The sequence below is a fragment of the Mesoplodon densirostris genome, chromosome 6, assembly GCF_025265405.1.
Source record: "Mesoplodon densirostris isolate mMesDen1 chromosome 6, mMesDen1 primary haplotype, whole genome shotgun sequence".
Classification (NCBI taxonomy): domain Eukaryota; kingdom Metazoa; phylum Chordata; class Mammalia; order Artiodactyla; family Ziphiidae; genus Mesoplodon; species Mesoplodon densirostris.
In genome coordinates, this window is record NC_082666.1 from 7,197,812 (window position 1) to 7,222,565 (window position 24,754).

General features: G+C 51.4%; 3 protein-coding genes across 4 annotated transcripts in view; 1 reads left to right on the forward strand and 2 right to left on the reverse strand.

Annotated features, from left to right (window-relative positions):
- Window positions 1–8,374, reverse strand: part of NUP188 (nucleoporin 188) — a 46,600-nt gene extending 38,226 nt beyond the window's left edge. Inside the window, exons 1-2 of the mRNA XM_060102156.1 lie at window positions 8,311–8,374; window positions 85–139 (exon numbers count right to left, since the gene is read on the reverse strand). Of these exons, the coding sequence (XP_059958139.1) occupies window positions 85–139; window positions 8,311–8,342 (87 nt within the window). The 5' untranslated portion in view covers window positions 8,343–8,374. The remainder of the gene's footprint in view (window positions 1–84; window positions 140–8,310) is intronic.
- Window positions 8,058–10,538, forward strand: DOLK (dolichol kinase). The gene has a single exon (XM_060102157.1). The coding sequence runs from the start codon at window positions 8,772–8,774 to the stop codon at window positions 10,386–10,388; it is 1,617 nt and encodes a 538-aa protein (XP_059958140.1). The 5' UTR covers window positions 8,058–8,771; the 3' UTR covers window positions 10,389–10,538.
- Window positions 10,539–13,114: 2,576 nt separating this feature from the next.
- Window positions 13,115–22,883, reverse strand: PHYHD1 (phytanoyl-CoA dioxygenase domain containing 1). 2 transcript variants are annotated; one of them, XM_060101403.1, is made up of 11 exons: window positions 22,821–22,883; window positions 21,279–21,437; window positions 18,166–18,241; window positions 18,042–18,089; window positions 16,579–16,634; window positions 16,431–16,493; window positions 15,764–15,785; window positions 14,314–14,442; window positions 14,100–14,216; window positions 13,290–13,416; window positions 13,115–13,185 (listed from the first exon to the last, which is right to left on the reverse strand). In XM_060101403.1, exons 1-11 carry the CDS (start codon window positions 22,851–22,853, stop codon window positions 13,140–13,142), a joined length of 876 nt encoding a protein of 291 aa, XP_059957386.1. In that variant the 5' UTR covers window positions 22,854–22,883; the 3' UTR covers window positions 13,115–13,139. The 2 variants fall into 2 exon arrangements, with proteins under 2 accessions (XP_059957386.1, XP_059957387.1); XM_060101404.1 differs by lacking the exon at window positions 16,431–16,493.
- Window positions 22,884–24,754: the final 1,871 nt, after the last annotated feature.

The window sequence follows — 24,754 nt, forward strand, 5'->3', positions numbered from 1 at the left end:
TTTCCTATTTCAAAGAGAAGGGCATTTTTGGTAATGTAAACTACACAAAGAACCACAGAATCCATTCAAGAACACACCACTTACCAGTTCTCTCAGAGCTGACCTTCCAAGCAAAATTGTCCACAGTTCTCGACTACTCCTAAAAAATGACAGAAAGCAGAGGTAATCTTGCTCTTTCGGAAAACAAAAAAATGTATATTTTAGAATTAATGAATTACAGTACATCTTCTATGCTAAGAAGATGCCTCAATTTAGTATTTCTATCTCCTCCCTTCTCATTAAAATGTAGTGACCAATAAGGAACAAAAATCCAGAAAAAGACTAATCTATTTCAGGACCCCCAACACCTTCAGAAAATTTTCTAAGTACATGACATAACGCACTTTCTCAATCCAGTAAAGTCTAACAGTCATTATGAATGGCACTACGTTCATTCAATCATTAATGAATTCCCACTAGGTACCACATGCAGTGCTGAATACAGGAGATAAAAAAACACACGTGAGGAGCAGGGCCAGGCCTTGGTGTCAAAATGGCGGCCTCCAGGACAGCTCACACCGATGAGTATCCCCAGTACCTCCACCACCAATGTCCTTGACCCCACAGTGAGCCGAAGCTGCCCCCCACACCGCGCCTCCCCAGAAGGCCCTCCAAGACCATCGACTCATCATTCAACAATAGGCGTATTTCTGGAGAAATGTGGCATCTCTGGGGAATATGGATAGAGTGATGGAAAAAACAGTGGCTGTTCAAGGGCTTATCATATACATCTTATCAGAATCTACTTCAGATTTGTATTAACTTAATTCCAGTTAAGATTCCAAAAGTGAGTCCTTTAATGAATGTACATCACAGCAAGAGGAAGCAAAAAAAAAAAAAAAAGAAGGAACAGAGTGAACTGGTGAATCCATCTCCCAGAATAGGCTTTGTCTTCTCTCTAGCCAGGGAGCCATGGAAGCAACTTCTGCTTCCGACATTACAAAGAATTTTCATATATCCTTTGCTCAGATTCAGCAATTATTATTTGTTTTATTATTTTCTTTCTCCCTCTTTGTGTGTGTGTGTGTATAACTGTATTATATATACAACACAAAAATGCTCATATTTGTGTACCTGTACACACACATATTTTTCCAAAACTATACAAAATTGTATTAGAGATATCATATGCCTTTATCCCTAGACACTTCAGTGTGTCTTTCCTAAAAGCAAGGACAACTTCATACATAGTACAACAACTGAAATCAAGAAATTTAACATTGATACCAAAAAAAACACCCCCACACACGAGATATAGTCCCTTCCCTCAGGGAGCTCTTCAAATATATTCCCAACCATGTGCTAACCCCAGTTCCTTCCCTCATCCATGGAAACATGTTTTGTGGTTCTTTTTTTAATCTAGAATTAAATTTCAAAATGTAACCATTAAGAAATTCTCTAAAGAAAGGATTATGGGGAATTCCCTGGTGGCGCAGTGGTTATGAATCCGCCTGCCAATGCAGGGGACATGGGTTCAAGCCCTGGCCCAGGAAGATCCCACATGCCACAGAGCAACTAAGCCCGTGCACCATAACTACTGAGCCTGCACTCTAGAGCCCGTGAGCCACAACTACTGAGCCCACGTGCCACAACTACTGAAGCCTGCGTGCCTAGAGCCCATGCTCCGCAACAAAGAGAAGCCATCGTAATGAGAAGCCCACGCACTGCAATGAAGAGTAGCCTGCACTCACCGCAACTAGAGAAAGCCCACGTGCAGCAACAAAGACCCAATGCAGCCATAAATAAATAAATAAATGTAACAATTTTTTTTAAGTCATAAAAAAAAGAAAGGATTATAAAAAGCATAGGGATTATATTTTGGGAGATCCTAAATAAGCCCTAGAACAGTAACCTGCAATAATTAACACTGCTTAGAAAGCCTATTTTCAGAGAGACGATGAAAAGGTCCTAATAAAATATACTAGACAGTTAACAAGAAGAATGTAAGTTATATTAACTATAAGGATAAATTGAAAAATCTTTTCCCCATTAAGACAGTAACACAAAGCACTAACCCTATCTATTTAAAAATGTTCAGGATTTTCCCATCAAAAGAGGATTAAAGACACCTAAAAATTATAAATCTTTCCTAAAGGTTAATGCTTTTAAGAAAACAACTTCAATTCTGCTGAATCAATAATCACCAACTCCCACAACTTCACTGTGGAATCACGAATCATCTTTCTGATAACGAGAGCATTCACTATTCAAAAATTAGGAGATTAGATCCAGTTGATGAAACAAACATATCTCTTTGTACTGATAATCTATATTAAAAAGTACGGGGCTTCCCTGGTAGCGCAGTGGTTGAGAGTCCGCCTGCCGATGCAGGGGACACGGGTTCGTGCCCCGGTCCGGGAAGATCCCACATGCCGCGGAGCGGCTGGGCCCGTGAGCCATGGCCGCTGAGCCTGCGCGTCCGGAGCCTGTGCTCTGCAATGGAAGAGGCCACAACAGTGAGAGGCCTGCGTACCGCAAAAAAAAAAAAAAAAAAAAAAGTACGAATAAGCCAAGCCCTAAGAAATTAAAGACAGAAGCAAGCTCACTATTTAAAGAAATTTATAGTAAATTCTGGAAGAATGTCTTTTGTAAAGAGAATAATTATCATCTAACTTGTTTGATAAATCTGAATTAGCAAAAAATGAAGGGGGGGGCTATAAAATGGCATATGCTTTTACTTTACCAAGGATAGCTTCTGGTTTGCACAAAACAGATTAGATACCTATTATATAATAAATAGCTAATAATGGGGCTAACACTACATCACAATTAATGGCAAGAAATTTATCATTAATTGAAGGCTTTTGTATGCCTGAGCTAAATTATCTTTTTTTTTTTTTTTTTTTTGCGGTACGCGGGCCTCTCACTGTTGTGGCCTCTCCCGTTGCGGAGCACAGGCTCCGGACGCGCAGGCTCAGCGGCCACGGCTCACGGGCCCAGCTGCTCCGCGGCACGTGGGATCTTCCCGGACTAGGGCACGAACCCGTGTCCCCTGCATCGGCAGGCGGACTCTCAACCACTGCGCCACCAGGGAAGCCCGAGTTTGGCTTTTTTATATTCCATATGTAAGTGATATCATATAGTACTTGTCTTACTTTGTCTGAATTTTTAAATTTTCCTAACACCCTCCAGTTCCATCTGTGTTGTCTCAAATGGCAGGATTTCATGTTTCTCACAGCTTAATAATATTCCTTTGTGTATAGATACCAAATCCTCTTCATCTCTTTTTTTTTTTTTTTTTTTTTTTTTTTTGCGGTATGCGGGCCTCTCACTGTTGTGGCCTCCCCCGTTGCGGAGCACAGGCTCCGGACGCGCAGGCTCCGGACGCGCAGGCTCAGCGGCCATGGCTCACGGGCCCAGCCGCTCCGCGGCATATGGTATCCTCCCAGACCGGGGCACGAACCCGTATCCCCTGCATCGGCAGGCGGACTCTCAACCACTTGCGCCACCAGGGAGGCCCTCTTCATCTCTTAATCTGATGATGGACACTTAACTTTGTTTCCATATCTTGCCTATTGTGAATAATGCTGCAATGAATGTGGGAGTCCAGATATCTCTTTGAGATAGTGAGTTTATTTCCTTTGGATATATATTCAGAAGTGAGATTGCTGCATCATATGTAGTTCTAATTTTTTTTTTTTTTTTTTTTTTGCGGTACACGGGCCTCTCACTGTTGTGGCCTCTCCCATTGCGGAGCACAGGCTCCGGACGCGCAGGCTCAGCGGCCATGGCTCACGGGCCCAGTCGCTCCGCAGCATGTGGGATCCTCCCGGACCGGGGCAAGAACCCGTGTCCCCTGCATCGGCAGGCGGACTCTCAACCACTGCGCCACCAGGGAAGCCCTGTAGTTCTAATTTTAATCTCGGAGGACCTCCATTCTATTTCCCACAGTGGCTGTTCAAATTTACGTTCTACCAACAGTGTTACAAGCGTTCCCTTGTAGGTCAAGGATTTATTTTTAAATAAATTTATTTACTTATTTAAAAAAAAAAAAAGAACAAAAAAATGTTCTAAGAGTGTTTCTCAAAATGTAGTTGGTCCTCAGCCCAAACAGCAAAATCAGCTGGGAACAACATAGCAACATTGCAGAATCCTGGTCATCACCCAGAGCTACTCTTTCTCAGAGGCTGGGCATGGGAAATCTACATTTTAAAATGAGTACTCAGATGAATTCCTAAATTACCACTGCTCTAGGGCATCAGCTTGTCTCAGAGGAGCAGGTAAAAGACCTGGTCAGTACAGATCTTCTTTGCCTTTTTTTTTGTTTTTTTTTTTGGCTGCTTTGGGTCTTTGTTGCTGCACGTAGGCTTTCTCTAGTTGTGGAAAGTGGGCTTCTCATTGCTGTGGCTTCTCTTGTTGCAGAGCACAGACTCTAGGCGCGTGGGCTTCAGTAGTTGCAGCACGCGGGCTCAGTAGTTGAGGCACACGGGCCCTAGAGCGCAGGCTCAGTAGCTGTGCTGCATGGGCTTAGTTGCTCTGCAGCATATGGGATCTTCCCAGACCAGGGCTCGAACCCATGTCCCCTGCATTGGCAGGAGGATTCTTAACCACTGCGCCACCAGGGAAGTCCCGATCTTGGCCTTTTATGCTTGATATAGTGACTTTTTTTTTTTTTTGGCGGGGAGGAATGGGGAGAAAAAGATTCTGCTACAAAACAAAACTGGAGATAGATCACTGCCCTAGAGAAATACAGTAATTTTTACACTTACTACTTAAAAGAAAAAAAGTTAGCTATTTCTTTAGAAATTAAGACTCTCATTTGCAAAACTAAGTTATATTATGGTCTTTTTGTTATAAGGTGTCAAAAACAATAATGTTTCTTGAGAATGAGTTTGATAACAAAATTAGCCAACATTTATTGAGCAGTTATGTAAGGCACTGTGCTAAGTAAGTCTTTAATGCTTTGTCTTACTGAATATTTCAACTTACTTATGAAGCAAATACTATTATTATCCCCATTATCTCATCAGGAAACTAAGGTTTCAGAGTGGTTAAGTAACTTCTGTTAGACCACAAAGCTAATTTTAATAGAGCCAGGGCTTGAACCCAGGTTTGCAGGACTCCAGAGTTCAATCGTTATATTACACTGCCTCAAGCTGCACCCAAGAATTTCATGCTGCAAGCAGGCAAAGACTGAGGCGAAGCCTTCTGTCCTACAGTGGCAGACCATTCCCTAACACAGCGACTGGCACACAGGAGAGGCTCAAAATATACATGCTGATGAGCAAATATTAAAGAATAAGAATGATAAGTCCTTTTTAGACCTGGAACAGAAAAACTAGAAATAACAAATATTATATGCAGAAGTGTCAACAGAAGGCAGAATAAAGGAGAAAACAGTGGTTTATCAGGAAGGGAATCCTTGTGGAAATGAGTGTTACTGGATCCTCAATTCCTACCCATTTATGGTCTAGGAATAATGGGGATCCAAATAAATCTAAGACCTTCACGATACTCATAAGCTTAGTGTTGGGAATGATAAAGGATGTTAAACATACCTTACACAATCAGCAAAAAAGTAGAAAGTACCAAAGGGCATGATCCTAATAATTAGACACTACAAAGGAAAATAACAATATAGGACAGAAAAGAGTCAGAAAAGAGAGAGATCACTGGGTACTGATCCAGGGATCAATGAAAGACTTCACCTCAAACTGAGATCTGGAGGTTTGAGCAGGTGATTTTCAAGACCCAACAGACATGGTTGGAATTGTGATGTCTAATTCAAGCCTCAGAGTAACATCTTCCATATATACTTTCAAGAAATGAAATAAGTGCTACGGTGTCTGTCATTTGTTTGCAGACACTGTAAATAAATAAAATAAATAAATTTGAGCTAAGTGTTTTGGGAAGAAACTAAGGCACAGAAATTCAATAACTTGCCTCAAAGGTGAGGTTAAAAATATTTATTGACTTGCAGTCCCACGTTCTAGCAGACAACATGGAATTCCATTCCTAAAAGAGCTGAAGTTAACGAAACTGGAAATTATCTTCCTTAGAGAGATCCATGTGGTTGGAAACCTTTGGATGAAAGCAACTAGGAGATTAGAATTAACAGTCTCTACAATTGAGTCCTTTCGACAGAAAGCCTGAGACACAGTCAACCTACTCTGAGATAGTTCTTTTGAGAAACACGGTTATAATATTCCACACGGAAATAATGAATATAAGCAGCCACTGCTCATGAATGCTCTCACTCCACAGATGTGGCACACCTCTCTTGCATGAACTGAGGTTTAAGCTAAGCAGCAAGCTTTTCAAACCACGGGGTTTTTGTTTGTTTGTTTGTTTTGCGGTACGCGGGCCTCTCACTGTCGCGGCCTCTCCCGTTGCGGAGCACAGGCTCCGGACGCGCCGGCTCAGCGGCCATGGCTCACGGGCCCAGCCGCTCCACGGCATGTGGGATCTTCCCGGACCGGGGCACGAACCCGTGTCCCCTGCATCAGCAGGCGGACTCTCAACCACTGCGCCACCAGGGAAGCCCTGTTTATTTTTTAAGCACACGTTAACTGAAGAACACAATAGATACGCCAAAATGCCAAAATTCAAACTGACTTCCCGTCAAACCCTCAGTGATCCTCCCAAAACCCTGAGTGATTTAAAAGTATTATTGCATTTTTGACTAGGTGCCAACTCGTATTAACATACATGCTTCACAGCCACCTCAATACTGCTCTGAAAACGATTCTCATTCGGAGAAACAGACTCCTAGGGTAAGGGGGCCTGTCTGTGGTCATCTGCAAATCAGCAGGCACCAGGATAGAATTTAAGTTTCTTCTTAGTTCAGACCTCTAGGCATTTCAAACAGAAGGCTGCTGTTCAGTATAATCCCAATCATTATAGCATGCCTTCCAACACAAATAGAAAGGAAAGGAGGGGAAAAAGGCAAGAAAAAAAGGTCGCTCCTAAAACAAGCTATGAGCAAAGCAGTGCCTAGAAATCCTAGTGTCATTTCTTCCACCTTCAGGTATGAGTTTGGTAGGTTCTCCAGGATGAAGAGAGCATCTTTCAGGCAAACTAACAGCTTTCCTTCCCTTGTCCTCTTTCATTAAGAATGCGCCTTGCCCTGCAGGAGCTAAACTTGACCCAAGCTCCACAATGGCTGTAAGATAAGCCTAAGAAAAGGAGAGCACAGCGACCACAATGCTGCCCGACAGAAGAGCTGACACGAAACAGCAGAGGAAGAAAAAGCAAAAAGGTCCTCACAAGGTTCGGAAGTAGTTGCATGGAAATTCCAAAGAAGAAAACCTCACTAGAGCAGAGAGATGAAGGAAATGGCAAACGGAAGAAACATTTACTGAGAGCCTATTATATGCTCTTCTGGGTGTTGGGGCTACAGCAGTGAACAAGACGAAAAAGTGGGGAACCACTGCTGGCACAGGGAGCAAGAAGTGACAGGGACGGCTAGGCGGGAGGGTGGAAAGGAAAAAAACACTTCAAGCTGTTAAGTGCGAGATGGAAATGTGGCGATCCGGTTAAAGCTTCGGAGTTGGACACGCAGCCCGTTCGGAGCTGGGTTTGTGAGTCATCTGTAAATTACAGGGTGCCTCCCGGAGTTGTGGGAGTTCAAGAAGATAACACGGAGAAAAGAAAGCGCGTCGCCAGTGTCTGGCGCTAGAGCGCCTGTACGCTAGCAAGAACTGTCTCTTTTTAATATTTTCTCTTCCCGTCCCCAAAACGCAGCACAGTGCCTGGGGTGTCCGCTGACGGAGTCAATGAATGAGAAAACGAGTAGACGGATGAATGAAAGGCTGAGTGACGAAAGAGGGCTGAAACTGCCAGGAGGTGGCTCGGCGACGCCCGAAACAGACCTCCCAACGAGAGCACAGGGGGTAACCTGGGGAGCGCCGCCGGGCCGGGCACAGGAGGCTGCAGCGGGGCCCGGGTAGGGGCTCCCCCGGGCGACCGCGAAGCGCCGAGTCTCGCCTCGAGGGAGCGTCACGCCGCACAGGAAGCGCGGTGGGGGGGAGGGGGCCGCCGAGGGACTCGCCGAGGGGAGAGGGGAGGAAGGGAAAGGAACCGGGTAGGGAGACAGGAGGCCGGAGGCCAGGGAAGTGGTGAGGCACCGGCCCCCCTCTTGGAGAAGTCACATCAGACCCCCGCGCGCGGGGACCGTTTGGCTGTAACCGCCTCCCGTCCCGGAGTCCGTCCACCTAGCCGGCCTTCGCCCAGCCACTGCTGCCACCTCTAGCCCCCAACTCCCGCCCCGCGTCCGCTCGGCTTCGACCCCGCGCCTCACAGTCACGCCCGCCGACTCGGCCCGCTCCGCACCTCACACACGGATCGCCGGCGGCCGCCGCCATCTTCGCGCGCGCGCGCGCCCCAGCCCCGCCCCCAGACGCCACGCCCACGTGATCACTCGCCTCCAGGGCGGGGACGCGGCTTTTCGTCACGTGACGGCGGGGCGGGGCCAACATGGCGATTCCCAAAGAGGTGAGGAACTCCGGGCTAGGGCGGCCGAGGCTGTGAGGGAGGCGGCCGAGGCTGTGAGGGAGGCGGCCGAGGGGCGACGTCTACGCCATAGGTGTGAGGCGGTGGAGGGTAGCCCGACGCCAGCTCCCAGGCGTCAGAGAGTGGCCTACAGTAGAGCTTCCCTTCTCGCAGCTGGAGAACGGAGAGAGAAGGTGCTGGCTGGGCGAAGCTACCGCTCTCTGCCTGGCGGGGATTAAAGGGCCCAGAGTCCAGGGCGTTCCTAGTCACCCCAGTTTCCCCAGAGTCTCAGGTCTAAAGACATGACCCGAGAGTGCGCTTCCCCGGCCCCTGGGCCTGGGGCTCCGCTGAGCGGTTCGGTGTTGGCAGAGGCGGCAGTGGTGTTTGTAGTGGTGCTGAGCATCCACGCAGCCGTGTGGGATCGATACTCGTGGTGCGCCGTGGCCCTCGCGGTGCAGGCCTTCTACGTCCAATACAAGTGGGACCGGCTGCTACAGCAGGGAAGCGCTGTCTTCCAGTTTCGAATGTCCGCAAACAGTGGCCTACTGCCCGCCTCGGTGGTCATGCCTTTGCTCGGGCTGGTTATGAAGGAGCGCTGCCAGGCTGCGGGGAACCCATACTTCGAGCGGTTTGGAATTGTGGTGGTGGCCACTGGTATGGCAGTGGCCCTCTTCTCATCAGTACTGGCACTGGGCATCACTCGCCCAGTGCCCACCAACACCTGTGTCATCTCGGGCTTGGCTGGAGGTGTCATCATTTACATCATGAAGCATTCGCTGAGTGTAGGCGAGGTGATCGAGGTCCTGGAGGTCCTGCTGATTTTCGTCTACCTCAACATGATCCTGCTGTATCTGCTGCCCCGCTGCTTCACCCCTGGAGAGGCTCTGCTGGTATTGGGTGGCATCAGCTTCATGCTCAACCAGCTCATCAAGCGCTCTCTGACTGTGGTGGAAAGCCAGGGGGACCCCTTGGACTTCTTCCTGCTGGTAGTGGTGGTAGGGATGGTGCTCATGGGCATCTTCTTCAGCACCCTCTTTGTTTTCATGGACTCAGGCACCTGGGCCTCTTCCATCTTCTTCCACCTCATGACCTGTGTACTGGGCCTTGGCGTGGTCCTGCCCTGGCTGCACCGGCTCATCCGCAGGAACCCCCTGCTGTGGCTTTTTCAATTCCTCTTCCAGACAGAGACCCGAGTCTACCTCCTAGCCTACTGGTCTCTGCTGGCCACCTTTGCCTGCCTGGTGGTGCTATACCAGAATGCCAAGCGGTCATCTTCCGAGTCCAAGAAGCACCAGGCCCCCACTATTGCTCGGAAGTATTTCCACTTCATTGTGGTAGCCACCTACATCCCAGGTATCATCTTGGACCGGCCACTGCTCTACGTGGCCGCCACCGTATGTCTGGCAGTCTTCATCTTCCTAGAGTATGTGCGCTACTTCCGCATCAAGCCCCTGGGCTACACTCTGCGAAGCCTCCTGTCCCTCTTCCTGGATGAACGAGACAGTGGACCGCTCATCTTGACCCACATCTACCTGCTCCTAGGCATGTCTCTTCCCATTTGGTTAGTCCCCAGACCCTGCACACAGAAGGGTAGCCTAGGGGGAGCCAGGGCCCTAGTCCCCTATGCAGGAGTCCTGGCCGTCGGTGTGGGCGACACGGTGGCCTCCATATTCGGCAGCACCATGGGGGAGATTCGCTGGCCTGGAACTAAAAAGACTTTTGAGGGGACCATGACATCTATATTTGCCCAGATCATTTCTGTAGCTCTGATCTTAATCTTCGACAGTGGAGTGGACTTAAACTACAGTTATGCTTGGATTTTGGGGTCCATCAGCACCGTGTCCCTCCTAGAAGCATACACTACGCAGATAGACAATCTCCTTTTGCCTCTCTACCTCCTGATATTGCTGATGGCCTAGCTGCTATGCAGCAGCGATGAAGGAAACAGGGACATGGAGAAGACAAATGGTCCCCACAGCAGCCAGCCACTTGGGCTTGAAGAGCCAGGAGGGGAGAAGCAGATTTAATTTTTCAGTTGATTCAGATTTAAAATAAAAATCAAAGCACTCCCGGTTTTAGTTTTGCTGATATTTTAAAAAGCAAAAAGGCTTAAAGGATAGTGCAACAGCTCAAAGAGCTTGAGTGGGCCATAGGGCCCCCCCTCACCTTGCAGTCCTCGGGGGGGTGGGGGGAGGAGTGGACACTGGAGGCCGTAGGGCAGAGTGGTTAACACTTCAGGTTCTGGTGTCAGACTCATCTGGTCAGAATCCTTGGCTGAACCACTTCTTAACTGTGTGAGTTGCTTAATCACTCTGGGCCTCAATTCTCATGTCTGCAAGATGGGAATAATAAGAGCCTGCACCTCACGGGGTGTCGGAAGTGACGTGTGAGGTGACCAGCCCAGAGCCCGCATTTAAGTGCTAAAGTGTCACATAAGTGAGGGAAAGTGTCATTGTTACCCAAGGCCAGTCCTCATCTCGGCAAGAAGCCAGGCAAACCAAAGGGTTATATGGGTTGTACTTGGAGACCAGAGTGACCCTGCTCCCCTGGCTTCATTCAGAGGAGACTACAAGAGGAAAATAGCCAAGTGCATGTGGTTTCTCCCATCTGGGCTGGGACGAGCTGAAGGGGAGAGATGGGATCTGTTTGTTGCATCCCTGGAAGGGCTGGAGGAAGAGGATCTGTCCTGGGCTGACTACCTGTTTCAGCCAACCCCACCCTGCCTCAAGGCCTCTGCTGCCTGGCCGAGTGGTGCTGATGAAGGACAGGCTGGACAGCACAGGGTCCTTGTCAAGGGGTCCCTCCTGAGACCTCCCACCCTCCAGTCACGTCCACACCGGTGTTGGTCTCTTGGCGAGAAATTAGAGGCAAGGTCTGGTGAAGTTTACTGAGAGTTCAGAATTGCTCTTCCGGGGCGGGGGGAGGGGGCAGTGCATGCCCCAGCCTTGCTCTCTGTGAGGGCAGAGTCCAGCTCTCCCTGGTTCCCCACCGCATCCCCCAGTGCCAGCACAGCCTGGCACATAGCAGGAACTCGGCAGACCTTCGCTGAATGGATGAACATTTCCCATCAGTGAGAAGATGGCAGAGCAGGTTTCTCAAGGCTGGACCAGGTTCTCCCCACTTCCCACCAGCCTGACAGGGAGGGCCCTAGGCAGGAAGAGGTGAGAACTTGGGCCCACCAAGGCCGGAAGCCAGGAGCCCAGCTCTGGGAGCTTGCTTCTGCCTGAGCATCACTGCCAAGCCCTTTGCCTCAGAGCAGAGTATTGAGACATTCGTTTGGGGCTCAAAGGAGCCTTAATGAACCCTTCCCTTGGCTCAGGCTCCCTGCGACTGCTCGCTGAAGGAGGCAACGCCATGTTAGGGTGTAGCGCATAGGAGTGCTGGCTTTGCCCCACTGACTCCCTGGGTGGTTTGTTCCCATACAGAGTGGGGGCTGGAAATCAAGGTCATAAAGTCATAAGGCCGCTGAGGCCAGGCAGGTAATGCAATGAAGGAGGACAGGGAAGGGAAGTGGAGAGCACATGTGCCTGTAAGAAGGCAGCTCCGGCCAGTGGTCACGGAGGCTAGACCACAGGCCCCGGGCTGTTGACCTGCTCATTCAAAGAAGCTTAGAAACCTGAATTGTTATGTGAAATCTCCCAATTTTAAAATGTTGTGGGTTTTTTGTTTGTTGTATTAAAATGCCGAGGCCCAGACAAAACAATTCTGCATTGTGAAATCGGCTGGTGGCCCCCAGTTTGCAACCTCTGAGCAGACCCCCGCCAGGCAGGTTTCAGATTTGGTAGTTGTTTCTGCAGCTCTGGGTGCCTGCCAAGCATGTCCAAACAGAAGGGACCTGTGGAGGCCCTCGTCCAGCCCCTTGATGGTGCAAGTGGCCAAATGGGCCCAGAGAGAAGGGCCTGGCCTGAGGCCGGAAATCGAGTTGGTCACAGAGCCAGGGCCGGAATCTCAGACTGGATTCCAGCCTCTGGTCTTTTCCCTCCCCGGGAAAGGAGAACTGGGAGCATAGAGGTTAGAAGCATAGGCTCTGGATCCGGCTGACCTCGCCAGACACCTGAACAGCTGTGGGACTTGGGCGGGTCACTTAACCTTCCGATGTGTCAGCTCCTTCATCTGTAAACAGCACCTACCTGAAAGGGGTGAGGATCCAGTGATAAAGCACAGAAAGCTCTTCGCACCATGAATGCCCACTAAATGTCACTTATTAACATCGTGCATACCTCACCAGGCAGGGCTGGGCTACCTGGGATGATTTTCAGCAGGGTTCCCATCTTGAGAGGAAGGCTGCTTGGGAAAGAAGGATCAAGATGCTGCATTTGTAAGTCTCTTTTATTCAGTGTTTCCCACTGTAATGACCAAGAGTTCCATGTGAGAGGGGAGACGACGAGTGAGAAGCCGGCAGAGAAGCAGCCAGAACCCTTTCACGGCCGTGAGGCTGCCTCTAGGGGGAGGTTGTGTTGGGGTAGGGACGGACAGAGACAGATCTCGGGGAAGGCACCCAGCCCAGCCTTCTGCTCCTGCCTGCCTGTCTGCACAGACACCAGCAGAAGGAAAGCCCTGGAGGAGAGATGCAAATTCCCCGTTGCAGCTGGGCGGTGGGGTGAGGCGCTGGCGTTGGCAGCCCACAGCTTTTCCGGAGAGGGGGTGGTGTCCCTGCCCTCAGAGGGCCTTTAGGTGTACAGCGGGGGAAAGGGCAGCTCAGCTGTCGGCTGGAGCCTGCAGAGGATGGGGAGAGGACCTCGAGGTGCTAGCGGCAGTGCTCCCAGCCTCCAGGACCTCTTCAGGAGGTGTCTGGGGCCCACACACACCCTGCCACCTACCAGTTATCTGGGCTCCAGACGGTGCCAGCAGCCTCCATGAGGTGGAAAGTATAGGCCTGGCGTGAGCAGTCGGAGAGATTCTGCTCACTTTTGTGCACCACTTCTCCGTGGATTAGGACGAGGGACCCTGGCAGGGACACAGCGGGTCAAGAGCGCACTTGAGGCAGGAAGGGACATGGTGGGCGCCCCCTCCCTTAAGCGGTGTCGTGGGCTATTCATCCCCATTCCCATCGCTGGACGCTCAGGGGCCTGGCGTCTGCCCCCGCATCGGACGCTGTGCTGTTGGACATGGGTTCCCCTGGGGTCAAGTCCCTTCCGCTGTGGCCCGTGCCCTTGGCAAGCCTCAGCAAGGGCATCCACCTCCATGGCATTTGCAGAACCAGACAGAAGCTCTCTGTCCCGTGCCAGCCAGCTGGGGCCTCAGCCAGGAATGCAGAGTTGGGGCTCAGTTTCCCTTTTCTATAAGGAAGGGTGTGCTGACAGCCAGGATTTGTGAGCACTTGTGGTGCACCGTCTCACATATGACATCTCACTGGCTTCCCTACTTTATGTTTGGGGAAACTGAGGCTCAGAGAGGTTCAGTCATTTGCTCACAGAGACAGCCGGGAAGTACCAGGGTCTGGATTCCAGCCTGATCTGGGAGACCCTGCTGTCAACCACACAGCTTTCAGACCTCCCAGTGCCCACCCAGCCCTACCTTCCCTCATGCTGTGACTTCCCAGCCCTCAGGTGAGCTGGGTAGTCAGAGCAAGCACAGACCCCCAGGCAAGGCCTCCGGGTCCTCCTCCCTGCCCTCTGCACACCCCCTACCTCTCCGCACCGGTGTGGGCACAAAGAGGCTGTTATCCCGGGCTGGCTCGGTCCCAAGGAAGCTGGTGCCAGGCGCCGAGCCAGCAGGGGCCCGGACCATCCTTCTCGACACTCCACCTGCGGGCCAAGGTGGGGACTTTAGCCTCTCTTTATTCGGGGTCCCTCCCCTGTGGGGGGGGGGGACGAGTGGGCAGGGAGAGGCAGGTGGCCTCACCTGTGTGGGAGCCAGGGATGAACCAGAGGCAGCCATTCTCCAGCGTGGCATCTTCCAGAGCAATCCACACGCCCAGCACCCGGCCCAGAGGCTCCGTATACAGGAAGGAGGCGTCCTGGTGAGGGGAGACTGCAGCAGGCCCGCCTGGGCATGAGGCGCCTGGCCTCACCTCACCTTGGCCTCATTTCTACTCACTCCGTGGTCCTCCCAGGGCCCTCCAGGCCCAGCCTTCCCATGAGCAGTTAGAATCTCACCGCTTCCTGGCCCGGAGACTCTGGGCAAGAGATTTCACCTCTCAAGCTTCAATTTCCTAAACCATAAAGCAGCCCCAACGATAACCTAACCTCACGAGGTTGCTGGAGGATTCTGAGACAGTGTATGAAAAGTGCTTAGTACGGGGCCTGACGTTGTAATCGCTGCCTGAAGAGCAGCTGCTATTGTTTAATTCCAGCCAGGTAGCTCAAGCTGCCGGCCTCAACCAGCGAGAGCCCCTCCAGCCACCAGATGGTCCAGTGTAAACCACCAGTGGTCTACGACTTGGAAGTTGGGTGTGAAGCAGGAAGCGGACCCAGCATCCACATTGTAAACATCCCCTGCGTGATGCTGGGGCCCAGGCAGGACGGAGAACCGCTGAACAGAGGACCTTAGTCTGTAAAAACGAGAGGGTGCTGGTCTCGCCTCATCCCTACCTGGGGAACTGTGTGCTTTCTGAGCACCAAAGTGGAAGTCAGACTTTGACAATCCAGACAGTGTCCAGATGAAGGTGTCCTAATGGTGGGGGCCCCAGAACATTTGGAGGAGTAATGGCTGAAGGAGCTGGGGGGTGCTGGACTGAGCAGAGAAGGCTCAGGGAGAGGATGGGCATCCCTTCAGGAGACTGTCTTCAGGCTGGACGGTGGGGAGGAGGGGGCCTCACAAGGGGAGTGACTTGAGCTCATGTCAGGAAAGGAAGAGCTGCCTGTAGGGGTGGTGAGCCCTCTGTCACTGGAGGTATTTGAGAGAAGTGGATCATCACCCACGAGGGAGGCTGGAAAGGGTATCTGTGTATCCAGGGGGTTTGTAATCAGATCAGCAGTTTCTATGCTGAATCAGTCCTCCAGGGAACTTGGTAAAATACAGAGTCCCACCCTCGTGACTCAAGATCTCAGGGAATGGGGCCCAGAAATCTGTATTTTTAACCAGCAAGGAGTCGCTGCCAGGTTTGGGAACCACTGGGTCGAGGGCTCCAGGACACCCCCCTCTACCCCCCCACCCCACCCCACCCCACCCCACCCCCCGGCATCCACTCTTTCAGGAAGCAGCAGAAGATGGCTTCTCCTCTGCTGGCCCAGGCTCTTGTCTATGGACGTCTTGGCAGGCGCCTTCCCTCCCTCTGGAGACCTGACAACCACTAAAGTCCCAGATCTCCCGCCGGGGCCTTCGCTGGCCCCCCAGCCTGCTCTTGGCTCACCTTCGCCGCCCAAGTGAGGTTGCTGCAGGAGAGAGGAGGGGGGCCGGGTGAGGCCAGGGAGAGCGGGGCGGGGCAGGGGCTGCTCTGAGTCCTCCGAGTGGGATGCTCTTCCCCCCACCACAGGTGTTTATCTGCAAGGCTTCCACGTCAGCACCCAGCTCTCGGGCACCTACTATGTGCCAGGCCCAGGAGGGCTGCAAAGAGAAAAGCCACCCTGCCTGGCAGGGAGCTCCCAGTCTGAGCACACACGTCCCTAACAAGAACACAAGGGAGAAGTGAGGGGCAGTGGGAGAGGCTGGGGCCCAGGCCAGCGATTAAGCCTCTGGGCTCCAGGATCAGAGATGGGTCCTCTCTTCCCAAGGGTGTTGGAAGGCTTCTTGGAGGAGGTGGAACCGGGCTGGGCCTTGAAAGCTGGGGGCAGAGCATTTCAATAGCCAACAAAGGGAGGAGGCAGCCCCGGGACCCCCTTTCCTTCCACGGCACCCTAGATGAGCCCCAACTAAGTGCCAGGCACCCTAACCAGAGGAGACCGGTTTTCATGTTCTCCCGCCAACTTAATACTTCCTCAGGGAGGCAGCTTGCGGTCCTTGTAAGGAAGGGCTTGGTATGAGCACTGTGCCCATTTTACAGAGGGTAAACGGAGGCCTGGGGAGGACGGGGAGCTCACCTTAAAGATATACATGCTCTGCACCACCACGGGCATCTGGAGGCCCAGACTTCTGGCCAAAGCCTGGAAGGGGGCAGAGGTCACATGGCCGGCCCGCCCACACTCACATATGGCCCACCGGCCCACCCTCACCGACACCTCTGCTCACCTGCACCTTGGGGGAGTGTGTGACACACCTGAAGACAGGGTCATGGGCGTGCAGAGCTGCGGGACAGAGGTGGGCTGAGAGCCATTCCCCAGTCCCCTTGGGTCCCTCCCACATCTAGGCCTGGGCACCCAGGGTCAGGCCCCACTTTGATATTCTCACCTATTTTCTGTGCATTAAGCTTTCTGCTTGTTTATAACCGAGAAATGGGCCCCACAGATGCCTGCACCTGACCTATGACCTTATTCTTGACCTTCTAGCCCTGACTGGCCACCCTTCAGAGGATCAAGGACTCCAAGGGACCCATCACTTGGTAGCAATTTTGGTACTGCCGCTTGCTCTGTCGGACTCTGAGCACCGATTTCTCTCCTTTAAGCCTTAGTTTCCTCCTGTGTACAATGGGATCAGCCCTGCTTCCTGGGCTGCCATAGGACTCCATGGGCTAACGCGTGTGCAAGCACAGCCCAGGACCAGGCACAGAACAGTCACTCTTCTCATTATTTACTACTGTTGTTATTACAAAAAGTGAGGGTTGAACGTATTTAATGCCACTGAATTGTATACTTCAAAATGGTTACGATGGTAGATTTTCTATTATATGTATTTTACCACAATTTGTAAAAAAAACACAAAGCTACCATGATATAACTTCATGTTTAAAAATCAGTCTAGGGCCTCCCTGGTGGCGCAAGTGGTTGAGAGTCCGCCTGCCGATGCAGGGGATACGGGTTCGTGCCCCGGTCTGGGAGGATCCCATATGCCGCGGAGCGGCTGGGCCCGTGAGCCATGGCCGCTGAGCCTGCGCGTCCGGAGCCTGCGCGTCCGGAGCCTGTGCTCCGCAACGGGGGAGGCCACAACAGTGAGAGGCCCGCATACCGCAAAAAAAAAAAAAAAAAAAATCAGTCTACAAGATAAATTATAAGGGTTTTTTTTTCTTGCCACATCACGCGCCTTGTGGGATTTTAGTTTCCTGACCAGGGATCGAACTCGGGCCCTCAGCAGTGAGAGCACGGAGTCTTAACCACTAGACTGCCAGGGAACTCCCTACAAAATAACTATAATGCATGATCCTGAAAAAAAAAAAAAAAAGAGGGTTTCCTAGCTTGGTTTAGGGGTCTTGGAACAGGGACCTTGTCAACATGTTTGGTGTTCCTTAAGAAGCCTTCAGGGAGCAATGGGACCCAGAATCCCCACAAGCCTGGGGCCCGAATCATCCCCAGGCCTGGCAGTAGAGAGTTGAGGAGCCTGCACACACCCATCTGCATGGGGGAGTGGGCTCAAATGGACCCCTCTTCCCAGTGCTGCAGTGGCAGTGTCATGTGATTAGCATCATAAGACAGGAGAGCAGGGCCCAAGAAGGACTCTGCACCCAGAAATGCCATTTGTTGGGCTACTACCTTAACGTGTGCTTTGGGGGATGGCCCCCAAACTCTTCAGACCTCAGTTTCTCTCCAGCCCCTGCTTACCATGGCCAATTTTGTTGATGGATTTCTCCGGAGGGACCAGGAAATTTCCTGTGGCACAAGGGACAGGTCAAGCTGGAAGGACTGGAGTCCAGCCACCCCCACCTCTAGGGCCCCAGTTCCAAACCTTTCTCATCAAAGACGCCTTTCTCAAAGAAGAACCGAATCTTGTCGCCGCTGCTTAAGAAATAGTCTGTGCTGCCCTGTGGAGAGGGGACATCAGAGGGGCTGAGAGGGCATCATGGGGTCACAGGTGGGCCTGGCAGAGAGGGAAGAGGATTCAGATGCTTCCCACCCCACAGAGCTGCAGACGCCTCTGGTGCTTCTCAAACTTGTCCACTGTGGCACAGCCGGTGAACAGGAACCCCAAGGACCTGGAAGCACAGCCGGAAGCTACAAGTATGGAATTTCTTAGAAACCTCTAAATAAATCACATGACTCATACTCCATAATGGCATGAAACACAGGTACCAGATCAAACACACCTGGTTCCCAGGGAGGCTTGGGCCACTTGTTTTACCTCGCAAAGCCTCAGTTTCCTCATCTGTAAACGGGGAATAATAATGGAACTGACCTCCCTGGATTGTTGGAGGCTTCAGGTTCAAGTGGAGGCTGAATCTTATAGAAGTTGAGAACACAGACTCTGGAGCTAGAATACTTGGGTTCAAATCCCAGCTCTGCCACTAACTGGCTGTAATCACAACCACATTACTGAACCTCTTCAGGCTTAGTTTCCTCATAAAATATAGAGGCTATTAATGGCACCTATCTCATAGGGTGTTGTAGGGATTATGAATCAGTGTATATAAGGCATATAAGAACAGTCCTTGGGATGTGGTGTCATGTGAATATCTGCCTTTATTATTATTATTACTACTGCTGCTAAATAGAAAACACCCAACAAGGACATGACTAAATGCTCGATAAATATAAGCTATTACTAATCTTTTTCTTTTTTCTTAATAACCTCTCCTTGTTAATTTTATTGATTTTTTTTTTTAACCACACCCTGTGGCTTCTGGGATCTCAGTTCCCCGACCAGGGATCAAACCCGGGCCACAGCAAAGACAGTGCCGAATCCTAACCACTAGGCCACCAGGGAACTCCCTTCTTGTTAATTTTAATATCGTGTTTTAAATTTCTTAGCAGCATATGAAAATGATGCTCCAGGGACTTCCCTGGTGGTCCAGTGGTTGAGAATCCACCTTCCAGTGCAGGGGACGCGGGTTCAATCCCTGGCTGGGGAACTAAGATCCCACATGCTCCAGGGCAACTAAGCCCGCATGCTCTAGAGCTCAAGTGCCACAACTAAGACCTGATGCAGCCAAACACATAAATAAGTAAATAAATAAATAAATATTTAATTTTAAAAAAGGAAGAAAATGATGTCCAGGCAGATGCCCCATGTTTTCCTTGTGGCTTTAGCCACACATGGTCACCATATATATCTTCCTTCATGGCGATGTAAGTACAGTTTGAGTGTCACCGATTCCCCTACCTGGGTTCCCATATGGCACAGCCCCGGCACTCCCTCAACTGCACACATCTGCTGTCACAGTGCCTTGCATGGCTCAACTCAGTGACCTGTCTGGCCCTTTCCACGCCCTTCCCACTGAAAACTAAAAGTTTTTTTTTTTTTAACATTTTTAACTCCTCTGCACTAGCAGGGAATTAAATCTGGGAAGCATAACTGATAATAATAATAAAGACGGTGATGCTACACGCAGGTCAAAGATTTTTACTTAACTCAGTAATTCACAAGGGAACCAGAAACATGTTGAAAGGAGAATTCCGAGAAACACACAAATATAGGCAATAAGAAACGGTGAAATGAATTTACAAATCAATGCAAAACTGAATCTAGCCACAAGGGCAATAACTGCATCCTGCCGGGCCCAGTTCATACCCATTTCTATGGACGAGTATCATGTGAGTTATTATCAGTTCTATATAACTTACAGAGTTGTATAATAACTCAAAAACAATGAAAGGTGCTGGTAAGCTGGAACGGAGCACTACTAGACAGGACACCGCCAATATTTTTTTCTTTTAATACCCATTTCAGGGATTTCCCTGATGGTGCAATGGTTAAGAATTTGCCTACCAATACAGGGGACACGGGTTCGAGCCCTGGTCCAGGAAGATCCCACATGCCACGGAGCAACTAAGCCTGTGAGCGACAACTACTGAGCCTGCGCTCTAGAGCCCGCGAGCCACAACTACTGAAGCCCGCGTGCCTAGAGCTCGTGCTCCGCAACAAGAGAAGCCACCGCAGCGAGAAGCCTGTGCACCTCAACAAAGAGTAGCCCCCACTCGCCACAACTAGAGAAAAGCCCGCGTGCTGCAACGAAGACCCAACGCAGCCAAAAATTAATTAATTAATTAATTAATTAATTAAAAAACCCATTTCAAAGTCTTTCATAATATCAGTAGTGAATATTGAGGGTTTACTGAATACCAGTGCAGCCAAACGAAACTGACTGTTTGGAGGAAAGTGTCATTCTGTGACCCTTTTTCTTTCTGAAGTCCCCATTCTCTGGGCTGCAAGCCTTCTAGTCATTGTAATTCCCTTTATGCCCACCAGATGGCAGAAGCTCCTTGCCATGAGTAAGCGTGAGCCTGGACCACAGCTTTGGCTTGGGGGCCCAGCCGCAGGCAGGCTCATAAATTCAGCCTATGAAGGGTTAAGAGAACTGTCTGGGAGAACCCCTGGGTGTCAACTTACCCATCTCAAGCTGCACTGAGTCCTAGTAGGTCACTGGGGGAAACAAGCAGTTCCTTGTTTCACTGGGGGATGACTTGCCCAGGTGGGCCCATCAGAGTCACTTGGCTCATGCTGGGTTGCTGGCCACAAAGAGGTCCTTTGTGGCAGGAAAACTTCTAAGAAAGTACAGCAGAGCAGTGACAGCATGAACTTGGTCTCAGGCAGATCTGGGTTCAAATTCTGACCCTATCAGTTACTAATTGTGTAGTTTGGGGCAAGTGAGCTGAGCCTCATTTACCCCACCTGTCTAATGGGGGCAATAATGCTGACCTCATAAATTCGTAGTACGGAGTGAAGGAAATATGCATATAAGACACTTAGCCTGGAGCCCGGCCCACAGAAAGCTTGGAGCCTGATTCGTTATCAGCATGAGCCCATGGGCCTTGGGGTCCTACCTTTCCAGGCTGCTGCTCTGGCTGGGGACTGAGCCACCCATCAAAGACCAAATCTCATTCTCACCTGCTCCAGGCACCTACCTGGGCTCTCAGCTGCTCCTCCTCCTGGGTGGAAAATTCCGTGCGACAGTGGAGAGGGACATCCATCTCAGCCACTATCTCGCCAATCCTCCGCTGCATGGCCACACACTCGTCTGCAGACCAGAATCCTTCCAGCACCAGGAAGCCATCCTCCTGAAACTGCAGGCAGGAAGGAGACTCAGGCTTCCTTCTCCCTGCCCTCAAACGCTCTTGATGAGGACTGATTTGACCCTTCCCCAAACCATAAGCCGTGTGGAGGCAGGACAAAGCATCCTGTTCATTGCTCTGGCCCCCTCCCTGGCAATGGTGTCTAGCGCCCAGTGAAGAGCAATCAGCGTTGGCTGCTTGAATGAAGGAAGGGGAAGTGGAAGGGGAGGTGTCCCCACCCTCACCCTCCAGGGAATACAACCTCATTCATTTATTCAGCTAATATTGGCTGAGCATCTAGACATGGTTTTAGGAGCTGGAGATTCAGTCATGAGCAAGCCAGCCATGATGCTTGCCTTTCAGAACTTAGTCTAGGGAAGGAGACGGATATCAAACAAACCAGCACACAGGTGAACTTATCACACAAAGTATGGTTTATCTATCTGAAATACAACACAGCTGATAGAAAAATATTTATTGGCATGGGAATGTGTTCCACACATATTGTGAGTTTAAAAAAAAAGCCAACTACAAGTTAGTATCCTAATTTGTGAGAACCTGGGCAAGTGCTTTCCCCTCTCTGACTCTCAGGCTAAGTATCAGATGGGGAGCCTCCTTTATGAAACATATAGCAAGCAAGCAAGCAATCGGCGACAGCTTTTGTGATATTGTGATGGACCTTTTATTTTATTTATTTGGCCCCCCAGCGCAGCTTGTGGAATCTAAGTTCCCCAACCAGGGATTGAACCCGTGCCCTCTGCAGTGGAAGCATGGAGTCCTAACCACTGGACCGCCAGGGAAGTCCCCTGAAACTTTTAGAGATTCAAGGACTGTATGCCAAAATATTGTCTCAGCATAGGAATCTATAGGTGGGTTTAAATTTTCTTTTTTGAGCTTTTCTGTATTTTTTTGTATTTTCCTCTTGCCATCAGGTACAAACAACAAGGGTCATGTTTTTTAAAAGTCTCCGTCGCTCTGATTCCCACGGGTTAGCCTTTTCCGGTCTGAACGCGCCCACCGGGTGGTTGCCGGGCCACCCGCCCCGCGCTAGAGGTGGGTTGTGGGTAGAGTGGGACGGGTGGATCCGCCCCTCGTCGGCCCCGCCCCTTCCCAGACCCCCGCCCCCGCCCCCGCCCCCAGGTCACAGGATCCTGTGTTTTCTTCTGGTTTCTTCACGCAAATATTCCCACCCCAGCCGCGGTGCGTTGGCCTGAATGGCCCCTGCCTGTGTGTGCAGAAGTTAGGGGTCATGGCTGTGAACCGACCACTCCGGGCTTCAGTTTCCTCTTCTGAAAAACGTAAGGGGGTCGGTTGAGTTCCCCGGGACTACTCCAAGTCCGGAGGGGCCCCCCACATTTACCTGATCCTCGGGGTGCCCACCCAGCAGGGCCCTACCTTCTGAAGCTGTGAGGGGCTCAGGTAGGCCATGAGGACGAGGCAGGGTGTACGGGGTGTCTCTGCAGCTGTGCCTGAGGCTGGAGAGGAGAAAGGTCAGGAGGGGAGAGTGGCCAGAGCCTGGGAGGCCCAGGAGGATTTAACCCTTCCCTGCCCAGAGAAAACCGAATCCTGGCCTTCACTTCCTCCCCCAACCCCCACCCCCCGCCATCCAGAGAAAACCCATTCCTGGCCCCCAGCACACCCACCCCACCCCCTCTCACTTCTGTCCTTGGGTGGGGCCCTTGTCTCTGCCCCACACCCTGGGTCCATCCCCCCAGCTAATCCAGGATTAGCCATTTCTGATCTCCTACAAGATCTTTAACTGCCTCCTTCCAGTTCTTTCCAGAAACCACTCCCGGCTGGCTGTTTCCAAGGTGCCCAGAAGTTGTGTCCTAGGAGTGTCTGGGCAGGCAAGAGGACACCTGAGTCCCTGCCCAGGTGCCACAACTAACTGTAACCCCCAACCCATATCTGCCCCTGGGTCGAGGCAGGGTTAGAAAGTGCCCAGGCCACCAGCAGCAGCATCTGGGTGGGATGGGATGCAAGGTGGGTCTGGGGGAACACACATCAGACAGACTCTGAGCTCTGCATTCCAAAGTTGGAAGAGGGCTTCAGAGGATTGCTTGGGCCCTCGCCCCTGCCCCCCCAGCTCTGATCCCCTGGGACTCTCTAGGTCCTGAAAGGATTACAGATCTGTCTGCAGCTGAGAGGCAGAGAGAAGATAAGGGGGATCTTAGAAAGGGGAAGAAGGGGCTAGAGCGGAGGCCTGGGTCTTCAAGATGAGGGTGAGGGAAGCCATGGTTCCTGTTCCCCACCCCCAGGCCCAAGATGTTGGTGTCTGAGGCCGGCTGGCACAGCGGAGGCCGGCGGTCAGCATACCCACCCTTCCAGCCAGCCCTGCTCAGCAGCTGACCGGGCCGTCTGGCTGCTGCTTCTGAAACCCAGCCGCCACTGGCTTTCCCTGAAATGACGCTTTCTGAATGGCGAAAGGACAGAGTGTCTCGGGAGCGAGCGTGGGGACACTGCTCAGCCTTCAGGAGCCTTGGCCCCAAGTCAAGTCGTGTTTTCTGGGCCACCGCACTGGGAGTATAGCTGCTTGGTCCCTGCTTCCCAAGAGCCGAGAGCCAGGGGAGGGGAGAGCCCCGGCAGGCTCCTGAGGCTGGAGGGTGAAGAGGTCCCAGGGGACAGGCCGGGTGAGGAAGACAGGTGGAAGACAGGACCCTTTGGGGAAATACTGCCAAGGTTCCTCTCACTTGAGGCAGGGAGTGTTCCCAGCTGTCCTGGCCCCTTCCCAACAGATCCAGAGAGACACCTGCCATGTGCCAGGAACACAGTGAGAGTCCAGTAGTGCTGGGCTAGCAACTCCTAGGGGAACCCCCATCCAAGGCTTACATCCACACCTGGGCCTTACTTTCCCCATTTGTGGTTTGGGGATAACAGAAGTACCTCCTGGGCACTTGAAAAGTGCCCACTGGCTGTTCACCGTCTGTTAGCAGGAGCTGTTCTCGGTGGAATGTGAGGGTATTTTTACTTTACTTTTTGAACTTCCTCAAGTTTTCCAAACTGCTGTTATCATCAGAGAAAAGGCCACCAGTGTGGTTTTAAACGGAGTGAAGAGCCCTGAGTTGGGGGGAGGCGGGGGGACGGCTGGGCCTCCCACGATTTGTTCACTCATTCCACTCAGGCTTTGGGAAGTGGGTGGGCGGTGTTTCCACATTGCTGTTTTTTTCCAAAAGCTAACCAGCTCCAGATCCGGCGCTTGGGCCACCCCAAGCCTGAGGCGGGGCAGTGGGCACTGGTGGGGAGGTACCAGACCAGACAGGAGAGGAAGACCTCTACTCTCGAGATAAAGGAGGGTGTTCTAGGGGGTTGCCCAGCCCAGCTGCTTGGCC